The sequence below is a fragment of the Prenolepis imparis genome, unplaced genomic scaffold (genome assembly GCF_030444845.1).
Source record: "Prenolepis imparis isolate NDT839.2.m4 unplaced genomic scaffold, iyPreImpa1.0 SCAF_4, whole genome shotgun sequence".
Taxonomy (NCBI): Eukaryota; Metazoa; Arthropoda; class Insecta; order Hymenoptera; family Formicidae; genus Prenolepis; species Prenolepis imparis.
In genome coordinates this window covers 7,292,298-7,315,759 of record NW_028141162.1, presented here as the reverse complement: position 1 = coordinate 7,315,759, position 23,462 = coordinate 7,292,298, and the positions used below count along the sequence as shown (strand labels likewise).

The following is a 23,462-nucleotide window of genomic DNA, read 5'->3' as shown; positions in this document are numbered from 1 at the left end:
TAGAATAGTATTAAACTTTATCTTTGCAGATTTAATTAGATGACACGTTTAGATTTATAATATGAGAATTTACGCTAATAAATAAAAACAAATGAGATAAATCTCCTCAAAGTACATAATTTAAAAATTTATATGAAAATTTATAATGGAAGGTCCTCGAATAACATTGCTACTTATAAATAATAGTTTATACATTCATTGAATGCACACTTGAATGCACAGGAATGCATCGAACGGTCGATCGCTGCCACTTTGGCCGGAGCGGGCGCATTAAGCGGTCGGATCGTAGAGAGAATATCGGCTAATCTCCTCTCTTTCTTCGCCGGGCGTGCGTCGTCACCTAGAAAATTAAAGCCAACGATCCGTCTGCAGCGGACCGCCGAGGATCGTTCCCGGTCTGGTCGTTACGCGCAGGGATATTCGCGAGGAGGTGGGTGGGTTCCGCGGGAAGAAGGCAGACGGTTAGGGCGATGAGAGGCAAGCAGGAAGGAGTGAAAGGGAAAGAGAAAAGAGGGGAAGAGAAAGAGATAGACAGAGGCGTGTTTGGGGTGCCGGTATTTCTAGTTGAGGGGGTTTCGCCGGGTCGAGTCCAATTGGGGGTTGCGCGGGGGTTGAGATGAGCGAACGAGAAAGCGAGCAGCTGACGAACGAACTGTATATATGTATGTGTGTGTGTGTGTATATATACGTAATACATATATACATAATACATATATACATATCTATGTACGAGAGCGTAAGGGCGCACGTATATATGTACATCTCTCCACCGCGTGATACAGAGGGACGGACACGGATAGAGCAGAGGTACGGAGAGACGCCGGGAAGGTATCGGGAGGAATGGAAAGAGACGAGGGTGCGATGCGCGGAGGCGGAAAGTAATCGCGGCCCATAGGGCTTGACGAGGGGCTACGCTCGCGCGCGTACGAACCAACGCACCAACACGAGACGTGACCTCGAAGACCGGTCGCACACGCCTGGATGTGCGGCGGTGTCTAGGAATCTCGAGAACGGCGGATCGCGTTACGAAATCGGTCGATGCGGCACCAAATAGCGAGTCCTAATTAGATCGCAATGTTTCCCATAATGGGAGAAAACTGTCGGAGATTTTTTTTTGAAAATGTCAGAGTGATTGTATTTCATTGATGGTCTGTGTGTGAATGCGATTAATAATTACGCTTTTAATAATCTGTCTGAAACGGGTCAATGGGTTAATTTAAATATAATCGCAAATGAGCGAAATATTGAAGACTAATGAAACAATAGATTAAAATAGAGACAATTAATTCTTGTTCCAGATACCGGTTCTCTATTGTCGCATCAGCAGGAGACAACTTCGGACGGTAATTCGGAGCACAATTCCTCCGGAGATGAAGACTCACAGGTGCGACTGAGGCTGAAAAGGAAATTGCAGCGCAACCGAACTTCCTTCTCTAACGAACAGATAGACAGCCTCGAGAAAGGTCAGTATAAAATCCAATCAGAAAGTTATTAATTTTGACAATTTGTTCTTGCCTTTGTACACGATAAATCTCATAAATCGTGCGGTTCTTCTCTATTGCTTGAAGTCTTCGTTTTGCTTCATTGTTTTTTTTTTTCAAATAAAATTTAATTAAATGTAATATTTATTCTTAGTTTACGATCTTTATATTCAGGCATTAAATTATAACTTTGTTACATATTAATTCGCAACACAAAGTCGATATCTCGATATCAAGATTATAGTCTTCTCAGTTCGGTCTCTAGTATTCCTCGATTGAGAGAAAATGCGCGATGACCGACAAGCTTCGCATATATCGCGATAATTAATGCCGACGATGCGGCTAAATAACGAGCACTTGTTGCAAACTGGTTTCGTTTCAGAATTCGAGCGGACACATTACCCGGACGTGTTTGCACGGGAGCGTCTCGCCGAGAAGATCGGATTACCTGAGGCACGTATCCAGGTGAGTGTGAATGTGCGAATGCGGTGTATATGCGCTTCCTCCACCGACACTCGCTCCACCCAACTGTCCCTCTCTCTGCAACCCCTACATCTTCTCTCTATCTCTCTCTCGTTTCTCCCGCGGGTACGTCTTTCTCTCTTCTTATTCCATCCGTACCTCCCGAGAGGGTCGACCGGCGTAAGTGCGACGACGCCCTTTCATTAAATGCTTTTAACGTGTGACCACGTGGTTGTACGTGGAGAACATTAAATACCTCCGACGTAAGCTTGGAGCCGCTCGTGAGACTCCCAATGGGATTTCGTCACCTCTTTCGCTCGCTACTTCGCCATCATTTATGTATTTTCTTATATGGAATTTACGCACGTTACTTTTCCCGTCGATTAGTGCAACAAATATTGACGCGATTTATTTATTTATTAGGATTTTGTTTAGGAAAATGCTGGGACGACGCGTACATATATTTCTCATAGTACATTAATTAATTATTATTAATAATAAATATTTCATTATGTTACGTTCTATTTTTTATGCGCCAGATTCTAAAAATACATTTTTCCATGAATTATAATTTGATAAACGACAAAAATATGGAAATACAAATCTGTAAATCTTCTATTGAATAATCCTGAAGAAGATAGTTAAATGTCGGTCAATGTTCTGAAGAAGTTGAAAAGTTCGACAAATTCGAAGAATCTTTGATTGCATCGGCAAAGTCAAGAATCACGGAGAACGGGAGACAGAGTCTTGATAGATCAGAATCACGTTCATTTAAATTATAAGATCAGGAAAACTCAGTGAAACTTTAGTTCGCATTTAAAGGAAACGGTGCCACCACGATGATTCCTTGTTCGTATCTTTTCCGCAAATTCTTCATCGGTTTTCTTCCCTTCAACACGGAGCAACTTCACATTCATATGATACATGTAAATTTCAATTTCCTGCGATATAGTAAATACAGAACTAAACAATCCAAGAATTCCAGATGTTTCTAAAAGACATTCGAATATACATATATTTGAAATCTTAAGACATTTTTATATCTTTATTAAAATGTTCTTCATATTTTTTAAATGCTCGCCGAGTTTTAATTATTCGAGTCAATTGGTTATACACATATAATCAGAATTCTATTTTAATCTGTGTTACGTTGTTCGCTACATTTGGTTATAAATAACTTGACATCTGCATCCCAATACTGGTAGTTAAAATTACATTCTCGTCTGTCACAGTAATCCATTCTAAACGATTATTAGAAATATCGAAATATCGTTATTTTCACTGTCATTAATTGAATATTACGTACGCAAACATTTCCACAATATTTGTTGACACTTTCTGCTGTTTAACAATTCCCATTTTAATAATATCCCTTTTACTTTTTAATCATAAGGGAGATGCAAAATACCATGTTGCATAATTATAATTAATATCAACATTTTGAGCCGTTAATATATACGTAGCCTTATCGAATATTGTTTGACCGCGCTCGCCCTCCTCTCACCCGCCTCTCACCTGGATCACCGCGATGAAGAGACGGGATGGTCGGCGAAGTGGCCGGCAGGGTTCGGTGTGGTGGTAGTAACCGGGCGCGCTGAGCGTTATGTGGACGTACAAACAGTGCAAGACCATGTTGACGCATGTTTTCAAGCCTCGTTGGCTGGTATTGATCTTGCTAAGTGCAGGAAACCGGGAGTTCCGGCGCGAGAGGGAAAAGGAGAAGTTCGACGAGGAGAAGAGGGAGAGAAACAGGGAGAGAGAGAGAAATAGAGAAAATGAAGGAAGACTGAGTGAAACCGAACGGAACCAAGAGAGGGAGAATAGAAAAAGATAGTCGAGCTCGCTGAAAAGGGTAAAAGAGAATCGCGGGGAGGATCGCCGAGTCGGACCGATGGATCGTTGCGGACGATCCTCGAATGGCGAGATACATGCGAAAGACGAAGAGTGAAGTGCCGGCACTCTAATGGAACACAGAACGTAACGCGCATCGCGGCTTGGTGCGGCATGGCGCGGCATGTAAACGCAACCCGCCCGAGCCGCGAGGGATCGCGCGGAAGGCCTAAGAGGGTTCTCGGACGCAACCATGGCAACGTCGGGTCCCGAGGGAGGTCGCCCTCCGATTGGCCCTCGGTTTTCCACCTATATACCCCGACCACGGCCACGAGATTCGCCACGTCGTGCTGCTGGCACGTCCGTCGCCGGCCGATTATCGTCCTCGGCGTTCCCTAAGTCGACTTGTGCGAGCGCGATGGCCGATACGCTACACGAGGATTAAAACGGGATTTTCCTCGATGTATATGCTTTCGAGGGCGTAAAGTAAAAACGAACGCAAAGAATCAAGCATAAAGTCCTTGAGACATTAGATATTGCGGAATTTGATGTTAAAATCCTTACTTTTTCGAGAAAAAATATTTGTTTCCAATTCGTTTATATTTTTTCTTTACCTAATCGGAATAAGATATTTCGCGGAGCCGACGTGTCATATGCTCCACTCCACTAATTTCCGAAAGCATCGACGACGAGAAACGACGTGCAAACAAACGAATTTTTTGCGCTTCCAGTTGGCCCAAGGTCGGAAAGTTTCAAGGTCGGAAACCGGTGTCGGGAACCGGTCTCCTCTATATTTCGGCCATTGATGATGCTCGGCGGAGAGGCCGCGTTCTTTGAGTAACACCGAACATGTTCGGATCACAGACTTTCGCACGGATCGATTCGGACGAGTTTTCGGAATGAGGGAGGACGAGTTTACGAGGGACGATGGTATTGGGTGGAAGAAACCCGCTGCGGGCGAATGGCAGATATTTGACGGTGGGATGGTCCAACACGATTTGCTGCGCCAACGGGGAGGACAGGAGGATGGAATTTATTTTTTGATTCAATCGAGGACCCTCGTCATGCTCGTAGCGCGCGATGTTATACGTGAGATTGCGGAAGGCTTGTATTTCTACGTTGATGGCATTTCTTTCCGTTGCGAAAAACATCCCCCTTTTTTTCCGTATCGCACACGCGGTAATTCGTTATACACCAAAATCGACAAGAATGGAAATTGCCGTTATTGCTTTGTTCTCTATTTTTAGCCGCGTACACAGTAGCATGCGAAAACATGTAAATCTCTCTTTCGAAAACTTTTCCCGACTGTATTAAATATAATTTATTAGAAGCGGGCTTTTTCGCTCCCTCTTTCTCTCTTCTTCGATTGATGATCGATTCGATTGGTTGCGCGAATAGAAGTTGCACGATATTCGCCAATTAAAAATGCAATAATTATTGAATAAAAAAATTGTAACAATAATGCTCGATAAAAAAAGTAAAGTGTAACATAGATAATGATATTAAAATATTTTTTTACGCGTAAAGACAATTCGAGAGAGCATAGCGAATTAACTGCCTGCCCGTGAAATTGACGCGACTGAATACGCGATTGCTGCAGTGTATACACATAGAAAAAAAAGGTCTTACGAAAAAGCCAAATGCACGGTTCATGGATTGTTCTAAGCGCCGGCGAGGGAAAACCTATATATTGAAGGGGACAAATCCTCTTATTGCTGAAGAGAATCACAAAAATCACGAAATCCGTGCAGGCGTTGCAAGGAACTTAAGTCTCAATTTATTTTACGAGCTTGTGTCGTGTCATTTAAGATATCATGCATATAATGAAGGGACAATTATTGATGACATTATTAATCCTTTACTATTTTTATTATTTTGAGACAAACATTTTTATATAATCTTCTGACGTATTCTTTACCTTCTTCTAATTATAATTCTGCAAAGAGACAAGAAGAATGTCGATGGGTCATAAAGGTTAAAGTTAATCAACGTTTTAAAGATCTAATAGCATTGAAGATAGAAATAATCGTGGACCCTTTTTTCTAATCGATACGATTAATGTAAGATTAAAACCGTGTATTACTTACAGTATTTCTTGAATATCGAATTTGATGCGGTTTGTAGTCAGACGCTTGGTAAGAGACACGTGTAAGTATACGCGACAGCAAAGGGATGACAGATAGAGGAACATGTAAAGAGAATATACGCGAGAGTGAAGGGTGCTATGCGAAAAGGGACCAAGCGAGCAAGAGTAACTCAATTTCCCGTCTGACAACTGCTCAATCATAATTAACAAATTGGAGAAGCGTCTCGCAAAAACTAGCGTAGCCGTTTCGCAGAACGGGATGCGGAAAGGAGTGTCTGGGCGCTAGATTTCGCGCTGCTTCGGAAAGTGCACAAGAGGTTCGCAAAAAAAAAACCCAGAAGAGAGAGAAGGAGGGAGAGCGAGCGAGAGAGAGAGAGAGAGAGAGAGAGAGAGAGAGAGAGAGAGAGAGAGAGAGAGAGAGAGAGAGAGAGAGAGAGAGAGAGAGAGAGAGAGAGAGAGAGAGAGAGAGGCGACGGAATGGTTCGGGGAAGATGCGAGGGTGTTCTCTTCGGGGAGGAAGCAGAAGAGAATCGGGAAGCGCGAACGAGTGCGAATGCGGATGAGTGCGGATGATGCGAAATACCGTGTCGGCGGCGCCGAGTGTGCTTATCGTGACAAAGGCACCGTCATTGTGTCGGTTGCAGGTGTGGTTCAGTAATCGCAGGGCGAAGTGGCGGCGAGAGGAGAAATTACGGAACCAGAGGAGGGCGGCCGTCGATCAGGTGGTGGCTGGCGGCAGCGGCGGAGGCAGCAGCGGCACCGCGCCTCCCGCTGCCACCCCTGCAACACCACGATTGCCCTTAAACGCCGGATTCAACGCCATGTACTCGTCGATACCGCAACCAATCGCCACCATGCCCGACACATATAGGTAGGAGAATTTCGATAAAGCATTGTTTGACAAATACAAAAATTACATGCAAGAATAGATATCGGACACGTTTGATAACTTGGTGAATAGCGATATTCATTGTCTTTGTAAAAACTGAAATTTCGTTCAATCTTTTCCGCAAAAAAATGTTTTTTTCTAGAAATATTAATTTTAAATATCCTGATAAAAGAGCTTCCTTCATATTTACCGTTCGGTTTAATTGTCATGATAAAAAAATTAATTGACACTGCGTGCCGATATCAATGACAGACTTTTCGTCGCGTTTATCCATTGTTTTTCTTTCTTGCCTGTAGCTCGATGTCAAGCAGTCTGGGCGGATCAATGGGTGGAAGCTGTCTTCAGCAACGCGCCGAAGGCTATCCGGCGTATGTGTTTCACGAGCCTCTTCACTCGCTTACGCAATCCTATTCTCACGCGCACAGCGCGGCCGCGGCCGCGCACTCGCAACCTCATCGTGGCATCCCGACGTCTCACGGCGGCACCCCCACGACACCGGGAGGACAACCTACCGGACCAGGTGGAGTACCCTATCAACCGACGACCTCGACCGCGACCGGTGAGTTCTCGACTAATTTGTCCCGTTCCCCGCTTTCAAGGTTACTTAGAATAATATAACACTGTTTGCATAAAGCACAGTAAATGTTTATCTACCTTAGGAGATGTGCAGGGCGTCCCAAAACGTCGACGTATCGATAGCAATTGATTATTATTAGAGAGTACCGCATTTTTTTATCCAAGGCCAAAATTCTCAATCGAATCTTGTGTGAATATTTTTTTCCGGACGAGATTTTCTTCCACTCAACAGATTTAACTTTGTTCAACTATCTTTTATTCATTTTGTTACAGTTCTTTTAATTTGCTTAAAAACTCTTACATTAATTACCGTCTATAAAAGCACTAAAGCTTTTTATATGTACATGTGTATTAACAGACTATTTGCAGCTAAAGTTCTTTCTTAGCTTTCCAATGCTTAAATTATATCTTTTGATGTTTTGATTATATTTATATTAGATTATTTGAAAATTTTCCACGTTGGACGTTCGAGAATGCGACAAATAAAAATAAGAGAGGCAATGACAAAACGAACAAATCCAACGCCGAAAACCAATAGAGGTTTTGGTTTCCAATTTTCGCTTGGCACAGCCACTGTTTCTTTCCCATGTTCTAGACAGCTCAAAGCGCGAAATAAAGCGTCGAGAATTACCTGGGAGCACCTCTTCACACGCAATCTACATAGTCTTGCTAACAGAGAGAGAAAGAGAAAGAGAGAGATAGAGATAGAAAGAGGGGGTGCAAAAAGAGAGAAGGTAAGAGAGAGGGATGAAAGAGCGAGCGGGCAACGACGCGGTCGTGGCTCCACGCTCGCCCACTGAATTGTAAAAGGATTTTAAAACAAATCTCGCATGGCGCCGCTGGGCTGAATCGAAGAATGGGATGTTCGGCGGTTTTCCAACCTTGCCGATGTAGCTGGTGAATTTTCCATTTTCTCAACTCGGCTACCCTCTCCCTCTTTTTACGTACGCTTGGTTCCTCCGCTCGGTTCTTCCTTTTCTTTCTCCCCCGACTCTCTTCCACTCTCTTTCTCTATTATCTCTCTTTTCTCCGTCTATCTCCACATCTCATCCCCTTGCTTCTCGTTTAGCGAAAGCCACGGAGGGTCGCGCCTCCTCTCGCAGCCTGCGCCGCCTCGTTCTCTCCCTTTCTCTCATCCCTTTCGTCCCTACACCCTTTCACCCTCGAGGGTACGCTCACTCTTTCGTGTCTATCCGTCCCTCTCGTCACCCTCCGGGTCCCCCTTTCATCTCTTTCTTCGTTTCTCTATCTCTCTCTCTTGCTTCCTCTCCCTCCTGAGGATATACAGGGGTGAACAGAGGATGTGGATGGGTTGGGTCTCGCCTCGGCTGGGCGAGCGCTCAATAACGTGCGAACCCAAAGGGGAGGAAATACGGGGTGCGCGGCGTATCTACAGGAACGGAGCGGAGCGCAAGCCGGAATGGTGGAATACTGCGAAACACGCGCGCAGGGTGTCCCACCCCCCGCTGTCCCTCTCGCCGTTCCGCGCACTCTTCTCTTCCGCCGCCTTTCTTCTTTTCCGCTCTTTCGCCCCCCTTCTTCCCCTTTCTCCCGTCCTTCCTGTCGTTTTCTCACTGTTCCTCTCTACCGCCGCACGTTCCCGCTCCTTACGTGCGGAACGAGCCGCGGGTTATCCATCATAATCGCTTTACGTGCACGAGCGCCGTAAGGACTTTCACCGCGCTCGTTAGCGCCGCGCGGTATCCCGACGACTCTAACGGCGCCGTTTTCATAGCTAAGTAGCCGTCCCCCGACTGCGGAAACGAGCGTAATCGCGCGAGTTGTCTCGCAGCTGGCGGACGTGGACGATGAACGAGAGAGTCACGGATATTCGATTAATCCCTCACCATCAAAGTGACAGCATTCGTCGGATATGAAGCTGAAGATGAAGTTTCTGGAGATTACTAAGATGCAATAGAATGTGTCTGCGCGAGGTATCCTTCTGACTGAGAAGTCGCGCGCGACTAAATACAAGTTATTTCGAGACATCTGAATTAAACGTGGGGTTCGACATTACACGGTGTTGGCGGAATTAAATTTTCAGAAGCGCATATAAATAGATAATAAGATTACGTCTTTCCTTTATCATAGTGCGTATATATCACTATCAGTTCCCCCCGTATATCAATATTCACGACATGTTAATATCGAATAAGGTAGGTTACGCGGTTAACGTGTAATCATGGGATGCAGCTTCGTTGTAAGGCTCGTCAAATTGCCTGTTTTGCATTTATGTCATAATTATAGCCTACGTGAGGAATGAAGTTACGACGCGCGAGGTTGCATAGAGTGTAAATGTTTTCGCGGAAGTTTATATTGGATTAGACGCAGCTCGTTAAGGTGTTTAATTCAAATTGCAGAAGTGTACGAAGCCGTCGCGCGCTATCATAACCGAATCCTATTTATACAACCGTCGCTATGGGCGATACTTGCGAGTGCATTTCGCGTCGTCTTCCGTAAATACGTACTCGGTCGTTTTTAGCAAATTAGTTTCACTGCGTTTCACGCGATTAACGACCTGTTCTACTCGCGGCCGTCGCGAGTCGCTAAAATTGCACGAGTTTCCTTAATCAGAATGATGATCAACTGGCAATGTGTGATAAAAGAGAAATGAAATTAAGTCGTGAAATAAAATGGGAACAGGAGAGACGAGCGATAAGCGATAAGTAATATTAAAGTAACAAAGGGGCAATTATATTTCATACTAGAATAGTGTATCAATTTTGACGTTAATGATAATATATGGTACCATAACAAAGTTAAATTTCCGCCTCTTGCACGCATGCTCAATCTTGTCATCCGTTCTTGATACGTTTCACCCGCGCGTACAGAGAGGGAGAGAAACTTGTTATCTCGTCGTTCAATTCCTCAAAGCCTCGATAGTTCTCGTTCCGTCGCAACGCGTGCTCAATCCTCCGACGGCTCGAATTGTTTCAGGAGTAATCTCGGCGGGAGTCTCGGTGCCGGTGCAGATACCCTCGCAGACTCCGGACCTGACGGGCAACTATTGGCCGAGGCTCCAGTGATCCCAGCTCTTCGGGTTCCCGCCCGCGAGCTTGCTCGTAGGCCAGGAGAGCCCGCCGCCGCCGCCGAGCGTCACCCCGGGCGCAGTGTCCCGACCGCTCCTCGCCTCCCTCGGAATACCGACGCAGTCGACGCAGCATCAGGCCCCTAGCACACCGGCGACCACTCCCGTGCACAATTCCGACACCAGTGAGTGAAACGATTGACATTTCTCGTGACGTGCTCCGTCGCGCAGTGATCCTTAACGAGGTGTCCTTCTTGCGCTTGGTCGCCGTCGCGACGCCACGATAGACTAATGGGGGAGAGAGACGCTACGAAGAGAAGGCTCGCTTGACAATTCGCGCTTTGACAGCGTGACGCCGATCGCATCGAAGACGCGCAGTTTTAGTGTCGGTTGTGCGTGGAATAAACTTAATCCCGAATGATGACGCAAGTGTCTGACATGTCTCTCCGTTGTCTTGTAAGTTAAAAAATTTTATTCGTTCATTTTGTCGCGGTAATTTATTTATTAATGAATATTTTTTAACAATCTGGCAAAACAGTTTTATGGGGAACATTTATCAAGTTTGCATGTTTAATGAATAATGTGGCAGCTACTTGATAGCATGTTCCGATTAATTGGGAGAATATTTAATTGTTCGTAGAAATTGAGAGATATTGTTAATCTCTTATTCGCAAACCGGATTAACAACTCGCGTCCTCGATTGTTTACGACCGTCAATTTTCTGAAAGGCAATACCTATCTATGAAACTATTCCATTAGATTAGGAGATAGAATAGATTCCTTCCCTCTTGAACAATTTGTAAGTTTGCCAACGCCCGCATTGACGATCGTAATGGAGTGTACCGTCGCGAAATTTTTGCATGAAAAAAGTAGCAGCAGCTCGTCGCAATTAACTTCTCTTTGAAATCGAACGAAAAGATTTTTTACTAACGATTCGATTACGAGAGCGGAATTTTAACGAGCACAATAAGTTTTATAATTCGAGCTGGAACCAATCGACTTTACCCATCTTCCACTTCGTGTCTGATCTAGATTTCGTAGATATATACGCATGACCCGGGTCACGCAGGGTACTTACCTATTCACGATAGTGTATGTGATTTACGTTACGTTACCATCTTTATTATGTCAAGGACTTTGGCGTGAAGAACCACCAATGGCGGAAGGATCTCTTTAACGAGCATCATAATGGAAAAGTCATTTTTTTTTTATTTTAACGTGCGTAAATTCTCTTTCTCTTTTTCCCAAAGGTCGATCGATGTCAAGAGCGTTCATTAAATTTACAGCCGTTCTCGTTTTTCGGCATCGGCGAGCTTTATTACCGGATTTATTGGATACCATCGAGTGCATATTGTTTGCCGCATGTTGTATCGGTTTCCGGCAAATATTTTCCTTCGTGTAAGGGCGGCCGCGAACGCGTGGAAATTGAAAGGGAGCCGCAGACACGTAGGCGGGCTCCCGCCGAAATATATTCTCGCGAGAGTTTAGGGTGGTAGTTTCCCGATGAGGCTGATTTCGTTGCGGGAGGGAACGGTTGCGAGGGTTGATAGCTGCCTGGAGGGTAGCTTTTTTTCGGCGAAGCCGGCCATCGTGTCTACCGGCAGATATGGCGTCGGAAGACATCACTCTCGAGGCTCTGTGGCCCCTGTCTACGTCCATTTGTGAACGGTGTATATCGATCGACGACCGGTTCGAGGATAATACCAGAAAAATATATATGTCCAGAGAAACCGAGCAGCACTTGTGTGTATGTATTTATTTTTATAATATATTTCATATATTTTATTTATATATATATTTTTTTTAAATTAATTTCTCTCCTTTAAATTCTACAGTATATTTATTTATTGCACTTAATAAAAGATATTATTACTGTTATATTATTATTAATAGATGGTTCTTCACGTTGAGATTCGTCGCGTTTTGCAAATGTAACTGGACACGCAAATGCATAAGAGTCGCCGCGTATGTGCGTTTTTGAATTATATTATAAATATAGTGAAACCTCTCTCATATCTCTCGAGATATCAGTGTGCAGAATATATCGAGAATGGCAATATTAAAGTTTCAGATCTCCTTGACGTAGCAATCGCGAATAGCATTTTTCTAAACCTCGCGTAAACTATTTGACAGATTTACGAGCAACTACACAGCAGATTGAAATGTTCGATTTAAACTCCTCATTTATAATACATGTCTCTCCATAAGAATGTTTATCCCGATCCAAGATACAGAAGATTCTAGATTAAGACAATCCAATCCATAGCTTATACCATCGTTATTACTACCATAATGAAAGCACAGTACAGACGTACGAAAGTTATAAAAAAAAATAAACCGACGTAACTTATAGAGAGATTTCATAAGTGTAACGCAGTAACGCCCGAAGGAGGCAAGTAGCATGGACGTTCACGTCGGTATTTATTGTTATTAATGTAAATGTATCGCTGAACTAACGGACCGAAGAGGCGGATCGCAAATATATTGGTGCTCGCAGTAACGAGAAATTTCATCGGCATCAAAACTCGTTAAACGTCGCCGCACACACGATCGAAGCACATTCTTTCGATTATGCTGTATAAAGATGACTGTAAGATAGCATTTGTTACTCTCTTTAGACCAGTACTGTAAATTAGAAATAATTATCGCTGTATATATACACGTACGTAAGTCATACAAATTCCAGTTACGTTCAAACGTACCCATCTTATAGATTATGCAACATCTTATCCGTGTATTCAATGTTTTTCCTCACTGAAGTGACGATTCCGTTACTTATACCGTGCAGCAGCAGAACTTTAATAAAATCAAATAATCTGAGCCTACATTTATTCACCTATCATTTTGTGAAAACACATTGTACGATTTTTTTGTCGAAAAACGAGTTTTGGAACAATATTATAGAGATATCAAATAAACCAACAATACAAAAAAAAAATCAAAAATTTTACGTAGTATCACGCATATATTATTTAAAAGAATAATATAGAAAGTAATCTCACGATTTATATAAATGTACAAGGCAATTGTATTATTTGCACTTATATAATTATAATCTTTTTTACAAGTACCCATATTATTATATTGTGGAATTTTTATAGCAATAATTTTAATCAAATTAAATTTGATAATTCCATTATGCATGATAAACTAAATAACGGCGTAATTTTAAATTGCAAAAAGAGATGCCAATCACTTGCATCACAGTCTTATTGTATTTCGACAGTGTGTATGTGAGTGATACATTTAATCAATGCATTTCGATCACCAGCTGCCAGGGATGTAGCACGTTTTTTAGTAATTGAGTCGCGCCGCACGATCGCGTTGAATAATTAGTCACTGATTCGTAAGTGTGAAAAAAACGGCGTGAAAACAGTGAATGACATGATATTTTCGAATTTTATCGTTCCAGAACTCGACAGGCTTTTTCAGGGGACACAGCATTTCCGATATTTCTGTTGCAATATGAATATTTGCAAGTATTTAATTTTTTTTTTCGATAACGCATAACAATCGTTTCATCGACAATGCTCATGCGCACCGTAATAAATGTAGGTGACGAATTCTACGATTAAGCAGCAGCCAATAGATAAACATGGACGATATACAGTTGCGTTAAACAGTAACGTGTGAAGTATGTAAAGTTACACCATCCAGAGAGAAGAGCGTTGCTCGTTTCTCGTTGTCGTTTACAGTCACGTAGAGCTCGTGTAAACTTGTGTAACGTTTGTACGCGAAGAGCACTTAACGGGGAAATGGTGTGTGTACTGTATATTAGTAAATTTATATTTTTGGAAGAAAACGAAAAACACAAAGCAGCGTGAAATCTAAAAGTGGAAAATCTTCGGTGTATCTAGACGCCGCCGCTTTAAAATCTCGCGATGATATACTTTCAGTTCGAAACAATTTTTATTTGAATCTGTCGATGCCACTTCCTCTCTTGTTATATACAAATTTTTTATAATGTAAAAAAAAGAAATATTTGAAATAATTTTTTTCAAGTATTAAATTGCTTGTACAATTTTTTTATACGATCTTTTGTTAGATTTATAAAATATTTTATAATTTTGTTGTTTGTAGTAAAAATATTGCCATATTATATAATTTCAAAAAATAAGATAGAGAAAGAAAGAGATAAGAAAAGATATGAAAGTGCCCAGTATTCAGAGAATCCACAGAATGATGAAGATTCGCAATAGATTGCAACATTTGGCGTTCTTTTTATATATTTCGGCATATTCTTGTGTTAATTAATATTTCGAATTATATATATTTACTCTAGGCTTTGAGCTCGGTCTGTCTCTTTTAAAAAGAGCAAAAATAAAATTTATTAAAACTTTGGATGTGTCATGTGCAAATATGCTATTTCACGACTTGTAATTTTTTTAAATTAAAATGAGACGAAATTATTAAATTAAAAAAATAAACTCTAAAAATATTTGTAACACTTTCATCGACGTTTACCACTATTAATGTATATAAAAAGTACTTTGAGATGAATTTAGTATGCATCCATAAATGGTCGCACATCATACACGTTTCCATGAGAGATTCTCTACAAACAGGAGCTGCACTTGCAACAGGCTGTGCATTTCGCGAAAAGTAGATTAAAGTGATTCTCATTTATTATGTTACCTTTATGAATTCCATAGAATTTTTGCGAACTGAACGTTACCGCAATTTTATGCATGTAAAATGCGTTTCAGCGGAATTATATGCTTTAATCGTTATGCAACAAACATTACGCGGAAGTGGTTATGCGACTTTCTTATTATCTGTAATAATCTACTACTCTAATAACAACTACAATGTATGAGTATTAACAAATTTATTAATGAGAATAATATATTATTACGACAGTATAATCTATGTAAGTGTTGTGAATAATGAGATAATATTGTTGCTGTGATTAACTTTAAGATTGTAAGTAGTAGGAAATAGAGAACTGTTAGGTGTCACTATCTCGATTCAATAAATGTTATTTCATTTTAATGCCAAATCATCTCACTTTTTTATTCATAACATTAGTATACATTTTCTGCCCTATACAAACATACAAGTTTTTACATAGTATATTAGAAAAAGCTAAAAAATATATATTAGAAAATTATATTAAAAAAAATATATATTATATATATATATATATATATATATACATACATATATATATATAATATATATTATATTACAATAAAATATATACCATGATGTACAAGTTTATCTTTTGCAATTCACAATTGTTCACAGTTGTGCCTTAAATTAGTTACACAAAAAAACATACGTTTTGCATATTAAAATGAAAATAAACATCGCAATATAACTAACAAAAAATTAAAATTAAAAAAAAAATTTATATGTTAAATGTAAATGTTGTTCATCATGGTTATCATATAAGCTTATGTTCTAATTAATGCAAATATTATATTTTTTAATATTTAGCACAAAATAAAATGAATAAAGAGACAGGTTTGTATTATACTTACATCTATTTATCCGTACATTATTAACTTAAACATAATTTGAAATCAACTACTGATGAGAATAAAAATAAAATGCAAGTAATTGTTTTTGGTATGCAATATATGAAAATAATGAATCTTAACGAATTTGAGAAATTTTATATTTTATAGTTTATATAAACAATATTAATGTATATGTTGTTGTATATGTGTATTTGAGTATATATGGTGTTATATGTTATCATATGTTGTATTGTATCGATATTTTGGCCGAAGATATTGATACAATCGAGGTCTGTTAGTGTTTCTTACTCGGTGTGGGAATAACAAGGATGTTGTGGTTGTATTGTTTTCTGGAAATCCTGCCATAGACATAGTTCCATTGCACAATTTGACGCACCCAATAATAAATTGTGCTATTATCAGCACAGCCCAAATAATTGTCAAGGTTACATCTGAAAACAATTAATCTGAATAAAATACTGTCGAATTATTTTTACACAAAGGAAAGCAGCATACGCGGACACATACCTGCACTTTGATATGGCGGATATACGAATGCTAAACGAAATTCAGATATAGCGACTCTCCTGATCAAAGTGAGAATAATATATTTTAAATTACTTCCGGTATAATAATCAATAGCTACAATCAAGAAATAAGATCCAAAAACGACACGCGTGATTATTTCCGCGATGTAGGGCATCTTTGTCAGAAACATAGCCACTATAAGCATTATGCTTACGAACATAGGCCAGAATAACCAATCAGTCTCCAAAACGTAGAACATATATGCTACAAGAGAAAAAAGAACAACAAATTATAAACTATAATTTTGATCTCGTAATAATTTCAACGTATGTCAATATCGCGCGCGAAAATTTCGACGATCTAATTAACGAACGAGCGGACGTTTTCCGTTACAGCATAATCGTGCGCTTTAACATCGGCGTGCCGGACGGTCAAAGTAAACAACGATCGCGATCATCTGTCGACGGGATAGATCGCCGTGTAGTTGCGTATGCACGCATCGTGTAATCTAAATAGGTCCCGGAGCAGAATAAATACGGGGACACAATTAGGTAAATGCGAATCTTCCAAGCTGGTTATACCGTGCCGTGGGAGTTCGCACCGTGGAAAGGGAGACCGATGTGTGTGTGTCTGTGTGTGCAATCCCGCGAACGCATTTTTGCGTTCGTGCTTGAGCGAGGGTGGCGAAGGGTGAGTCGCGGCGTTATGGTGAGAAAGGTGGGAGGCAACGTGAATGCGCTATACCGCTTCTGCATGGGGGGATTCGACGGGCGAGGTTTCCACATGAGCGGCCAGCATTGATAGAAGCTACGGGGAGAAACTGACTGTGCGCCTCTCTCATCCCTTCGCCAAACTCGAACTAACTTCGGGGTAGCGGCGGTGCTCTCCCACCCACGTTCGCGCGTTCTATCCCTCCGCTTTTAAGCCTGGCTTTCATTATTTTCCTATAATTCGCAACAGCCCTTCGCAACAGCATCGCGGAGAGTGGAGAGGCTACGGTTCCCGCCTTCGCTTTTCACGTACGCTACGTCTTGAGTCGTATTTCGCGAAGATACCAGACTTGATAATATTGGACGATGGCTAGGCTAGGAAATAAATTAACTCGCGAAAAAAAAAAAAAAAAAAAAAAAATACGAAAATCATCTCCGAGAAGAAACCGAGCGCGTAAAATAACTTACATGTCTATTTCTTATTCGATTAGTTACACGTGTTACACGTCTTGTAATTATTTTATGAAACGCGATTCTGTATAAAATGTAATATGTACCTGGAGTGTATAGGTATGTGATGCACGCACAGAGAAATCCCAACGGTAAATTGTGTAAGAACGTACATTCGCAAGCACGTAAGCATGTCGATAAGATTATGGCAAGAATGGCAGATGTCAAACCTATCAGAATATTAGCTGCAAAAAACAACAGTGAAAATCTGCGTGCACTTCGAGGTAAGTTAATTTATTTAATATATATATCACTTCGTTGAAATTCTTAACGTAGAAGCTGACGTATAATTACTTGCAGTGCTGTAATCACTGATGCCCACCGCCAAAGTATATCCAAGAATACCACCCATCATACAACTCGATATTATATGACCTATTGAAGGACATTTATGTCCAATAAGAACTGAGAGAATACCTATGATTAGAACCAATGCGCAAATAATCTTTGCAAATGTGCCATCTAAAAGAACGATGAAATAATTATTTAACAATGTATTAGATATACATGTATCTTATAATCTCATAATCTCATAATATTAATTGAGAATATTTCGTTAGAAAATTACAGAAAAAAAAATAAAGAAAATTCATTGCTCTCGAAATAATCCCTCTATTACAATATTGACTCGTAAAAAACAATATAGTTTTATCACTTTGAAATATATACATATATCTCGCACAGGAATATATAACATTTTAAGTACGACTCATTATTACGCTGAAATATTTGTAGCTTAAAAAATTGTGAAATAAAACATACTTAAAACTTGACAAGTCTCCGGATATAATAAAGGGCTGCAACCATATGTAAAGATCGGAATATAAGCCGAAGAATAATCGCCATAAGTGGCAATTGCAGCATAAACTGATCCTGTACCAGTATATGCACTATAAATACGTCTCATAGCACTCATTAAACCAGGTGGTATCTATCAAGAAATATTTCTACTCACACAGACATACGTTGATTTCTTTTTAATTATAAGTTATCAAGTGTATTCTATAGTATAATATAATAGCAAAAATTCGATAATCTTTGTTAATTGTCTCTATCGGGATAATCGTTGTTGCAGATCTCTCCATTTCAATTATAATGCATGCATATCGGAATAAATTGTTGTTAAGTGAAATTACGATAATGCTACATAAATTCTATGAATTTTTTAGAAGTGAAATTTTATCTCCCCAGATTAGTAACATGAGATACCTCGTCACCATTCCGCAAAATGTCTTGCGTGGTCAGCATACTCGCGATCATCTCGAAATATGTGTCCGGAGTAAAATCCTGCCTAGGCAGATAAAGACGGTACATTTTATGTTGCACTGGATTTTTTTCACAAAGTGCCGACCCGTTATCAGCAAGCATCGAGGCTGGCTGTGCATCGACTATTATCATTTCGTTTCCTGTATGGAGCTTTTGATACGGCGCAACCTCAATATCGAATTCCATATTACATCCACCCGGTATCGGCGCTACGGAGAACAATAATCGACCAATGAACGACGATGGTGGATTCTCTCGATACTCAACCAATTTTGCCATTACGTTGAAAACGATTAGCTATTCAACTCCATTTACACGCGACTGATAATGGAAATGTATCGCAAATTAATCGAATCCATATCTTGGTATGATTTATTCGTGCTAACGCGCGATCAACGTCACACATGGCTATTTAATTTACTATAATATATGATTTTTCGGTCTTTATCAAGCAGATAACATTCTCTTGCACACAATTATCTTATAATATAGCCATTAATTTTATATTATTTTAATTGGCATCATTTTGTGCCGTCAGATTTAATTCGATTAAATGTTGTTCGGAAAAGGAAAATGTGGTAAAAAGAAAGAGAGAGAGAGAGAGAGAGAGAAAAGGGGGAAGGAGAAAAGGAAGGGAAAAAGGAAGAGGGAGGAATATATATAATTAATTGTGTGTGTCTGTTATTTATTAATATTATTTGTACTTACCATTTCGATCGTATCCGACAATCACGAGTAACGCATCGAGATTGTATACGTTATTGTGCTTCAAAAATACCTGTATTGGGGTTGTTATATCATGTGTTTTTACGTACAAACCAATGTTTGATCCAAATACACTTCCGCTCGACACTTTATCAAGCAGCGCTTTGTCGTAAGATATTGTGGCATTATATTGAAATGTATGAATTTGTAATATAATAAACGAAATATCAGATGGAACATCAGTCACAGTTATGTTTAAAGGACTGAACGGGATTAAATTTATTCGTTGTTTGAATGCGTCATTTTTATCATAATTTCGTAAAGATATTATTATTCCGCCATTATCTGTAATACAATATATGAAATTTCTATACAGCCTATATTAATCTTAATGATAAAGATAATTACGTATAGGCAATATTTCGTTATTACAAGAAATTAAATCTTTCTTTAACGTTTGTATATCTGTCTGACCTATAATTTCAAGTGAGAGAGCAAACAATTTATAAATATAGTGGATAAACTTCCGAATACGACCCACGCCCGATTGCCATAAATTTTGGTAGAAACACTGTAAATGATGTCAAATGATTGTCCTTAAGCGGATTTTCATCGATACAAACATTTTATGCTAAAAATATTAAAATAACTTTCTATATAAATTATTGTCGGTAATTATATAGAATAGGGCCTTTTCACATGGGTACACACACACACGGGGGGGTGCAAGGGGACCTTCGGCCACCCTCCCGCACCCTCCCCGCCGGTAGCCAGGGTGGACCTCGCTTCACGTTGTAAAGTATATGCCTAAACACAGTGAATTCCAATAGACAATCAAGAAAGATATATTCAAATAACATAACACATTTAATACCAAATATATATAAAGCGTCCTAAGATATACAATATACATATATAAAGAATCCTAAGAAATACAAAAATAGAATATCAGAACGAAAACGTCAACAAGAAACAATTTATATTATTCTTTTTTTAGCCAGAATATACATATTTAATGTCTTCAATTAATTTTTTTAATGGATCTAATTTGTTTTTTTACATCTCGCCTCCACAGAAACTCACACAAATGATCAGCCATATTGTCTTTCGTAATTCGTAAATCGTAAATAGACAATAATTTATACAGAACATTATTTTAATATTTTTAGCATTAAATGTTTGTATCGGTGAAAATCCACTTAAGGACATTCATTTGACATCATTTACAATGTTTCTACAAAAATTCATAGCAATCGGGCGTGGGTCGTATTCGGAAGTCCACCCAATATAGTTCCAGATGTAGAGAATTTTAGAAAATATAAAACAAAAAATACAGAATCAATGTTAGTAAACATCCATGTCACACTTTGTAACAAAGATATTAATCAAGACATCGATGAGATATATGCCGTACCAACTGCCTATGATGCACGTATAAAAAACTTTCTCGTAAAACGATTAATTAATTATCATTTATTGTACGCAATCACCTAACACGAAGTCAAACTGCGAAGAATGTTTACAAGTCACCTGAGATTGCGAAACATTGAGGTTAAAGCTTACCGGGTGCAGCTTCTGTATTCGTTGTATTATTTAACGCTGTCGCCTCATGGAGAAATAATGTCAGAGCGAAGAGAAAGAGAAAAACGACTCGCGTCATGTCGACGCACACTGGTATATCGCGTATTTACTCGCTCAAATCACACTATTTAAGATCGAACCGGTGTTTTCGACGCGACGAAAAATCAGTAGAGAGCAACAGCTGTTACGCGGGACGCTCGGCTCCGCTCGGCGTCGTTCGGCACCGTTCGGCACCGCGGATGCCAGAAATATGCAGACGCAACAGCCAAATACTGCGAATGGAGAGGGTAGGTTGCCAGCATACAGTACATTAAAAGCCTACCCCCTCCACTGACTGAATTTGGTTGTTGCGCCTGCATATCTGGCATCTATACTACGATTCGTACCGTGGCGCTCGCGCGCGCGTCACGTGCGAGACTCTTGCCCTCTTGCTCGCACTATTCATTCAATACTTTCCTGCTTGCACTCATGTAGTCTCGTGAATCTCTCGTAAAGCATAGTTTCACGAGGTCGCCGAGTGGCGGCGCGTTAGTTCATTCAAGATGGCTACGTTGGATCAATGAAACGCGAGTAATCGTAGTGAAAACACAAATTGACAAGTGTGCGGGCGAACATCGCGGCTTGATCGCGGTGTAAATGGACTATGGGCAAGGATCAGGAGCTGCTCGAGGCAGCGAGGAGCGGCAACGTCACCGTAGTCGAGAAGATCCTCGGTCAACGAGCCAAGAGGAGTGGTCCACTGGCAAGGTGGGTGTCACACTGGTGCAGCGAGCTTGACACTTTTGCTCGCCGCCGCCTTTCCTCATCAATATCGCAGATAATTCTTCTCGTTCTCGATTCTTCGTATCAGTGCGATGCTCGGCTTTTCGACGAGATTTAACCATCTATCTTCAATCTCGAACCCGGAGTCGAGTCGACGTGGGCACGAGACGTCGTCTCGCGCATTCCATTATCGAACCGTCGCCGCACATCTCGTGCTCCGTTTCGACCTGCTCCGGTTTCGCCGATAAGGTTGCCGCAAAGATACCTCTCTCGTGCTCTACGCACAATTGGCTTGATTTAATCATTTTTCTCCGCGGCAACCCGATGAAGTGACTCGCGCGATCGAGGTAACTGTACTCTCAGGATCAATGGGTACACGTCGTTCTTTTCTTTTTTTCTATGATGACGCTTCTTATAATTCTCTCACACTCGATCGAGCATATCGCGTCGTCGTTCGATTAATCCTCGGCTGTTTTGATCGACCACGATTTCTGCCGTTAGTTCTATCGTTAATTATATACAATAATTGTCCACGTTTTCACCTTTAATCTCGGTCGAGAATACGTCTGCGTTATCGAGATTTCTGTTTCGACTTTGCGTATCGATTAAATATAAAATGTTTTGGTATAATGTATTCAGTATAATAAACTGTATTTGTATAAAATACAAACACAGAGTTTAATATATCATGTTTAGTGTATTAATTCTATTTCAGCAATTTAATTATTTTTTAATCGAATTCTCATCAATTTATTTGCAATTACTATTATTATATTAATAATGAAAGTAAAACGATTATAGCGATTATATATTATATTCTGTTATTAGAAACATAGTTATGGTGGAACATAATTATGTATGTGCATCAATAGCAGCATTTTGTTTAAACAGTCTTGTTCACTATTTTCATGACCATGAATCATGCCGAATGCATATACACTGATGACGTTTCATGCAAATGCGTTGATACCGAGCAAGGACCTTGCTGTCAATTATCTGAAGCTACATGAATGTATTTCCTTCTCTAGATTGCTAATGTAAAATAATTAACATCGTTTAGCATTTAAATATTTTTTCTGCGTATACTGTTAGAAATTAATTACACAGAAAAATATATGTAAAAGGCAAAAATCTAACAATAAGAATGCAAAGTCTTATCGCGAGCGTGAAAATATATTATTACATCACTCCTCTCAATATCTCTGAGCGTTGCCTGCAACGCGCTTATGCTCCATTTTCTATTTGCGGTGATAGATAGATGGATCTATTTGGCGAACGGCTATTTATTTTCAAGGGTCACCGATATAACGCGCCGCGTGATAAGCCTTGTCTATGAAGGAACGGAGAGACCCGTGATCGGTTCCGGTTTACCTTTTCGCGCGATGCAGGCACTATTAAATCCTTCGTGAATGAATTAACGCTAATTGCAAACGATTTCGCGAGTGCATGTATTACCGTGGGAATGCCCCGTAATTTCGCGTTTATTCACGAGAACGCGCCGACGAATAATCGGATAGACGTGAACGAGCGCTTCGAGCTCGACGAAAAAGTTTCGCGCGGAAATAAATTAACGACCGGTGTATACG

General features: G+C 40.2%; 3 protein-coding genes across 7 annotated transcripts in view; 2 read left to right on the top strand and 1 right to left on the bottom strand.

The window, feature by feature from the left end:
• The window catches only part of Toy (paired box 6 protein twin of eyeless), a 32,161-nt gene extending 18,984 nt beyond the window's left edge, over positions 1 to 13,177 (top strand). For 3 of the 4 annotated variants that reach the window (XM_083037135.1, XM_083037133.1, XM_083037131.1), the window contains 5 exons: positions 1,299 to 1,463; positions 1,864 to 1,946; positions 6,504 to 6,730; positions 7,045 to 7,307; positions 10,262 to 13,177. In XM_083037135.1, coding sequence (XP_082893261.1) covers positions 1,299 to 1,463; positions 1,864 to 1,946; positions 6,504 to 6,730; positions 7,045 to 7,307; positions 10,262 to 10,350 — 827 coding nt within the window. In that variant the 3' untranslated portion in view covers positions 10,351 to 13,177. The remainder of the gene's footprint in view (positions 1 to 1,298; positions 1,464 to 1,863; positions 1,947 to 6,503; positions 6,731 to 7,044; positions 7,308 to 10,261) is intronic. The other variant, XM_083037132.1, reaches the window with a different exon arrangement.
• Positions 13,178 to 15,560: 2,383 nt separating this feature from the next.
• Positions 15,561 to 21,651, bottom strand: LOC145934981 (transmembrane 7 superfamily member 3). The gene is made up of 8 exons (XM_083035942.1): positions 21,097 to 21,651; positions 19,537 to 19,878; positions 18,772 to 19,037; positions 18,325 to 18,493; positions 17,857 to 18,024; positions 17,610 to 17,747; positions 16,343 to 16,606; positions 15,561 to 16,266 (listed from the first exon to the last, which is right to left on the bottom strand). Exons 1-8 carry the CDS (start codon positions 21,191 to 21,193, stop codon positions 16,043 to 16,045), a joined length of 1,668 nt encoding a protein of 555 aa, XP_082892068.1. The 5' UTR covers positions 21,194 to 21,651; the 3' UTR covers positions 15,561 to 16,042.
• LOC145934977 (ankyrin repeat and SAM domain-containing protein 1A) overlaps positions 21,635 to 23,462 on the top strand; it is a 46,145-nt gene continuing 44,317 nt past the window's right edge. Inside the window, exon 1 of one of the 2 annotated variants that reach the window (XM_083035930.1) lies at positions 21,635 to 21,861. In XM_083035930.1, coding sequence (XP_082892056.1) covers positions 21,758 to 21,861 — 104 coding nt within the window. In that variant the 5' untranslated portion in view covers positions 21,635 to 21,757. The remainder of the gene's footprint in view (positions 21,862 to 23,462) is intronic. The other variant, XM_083035932.1, reaches the window with a different exon arrangement.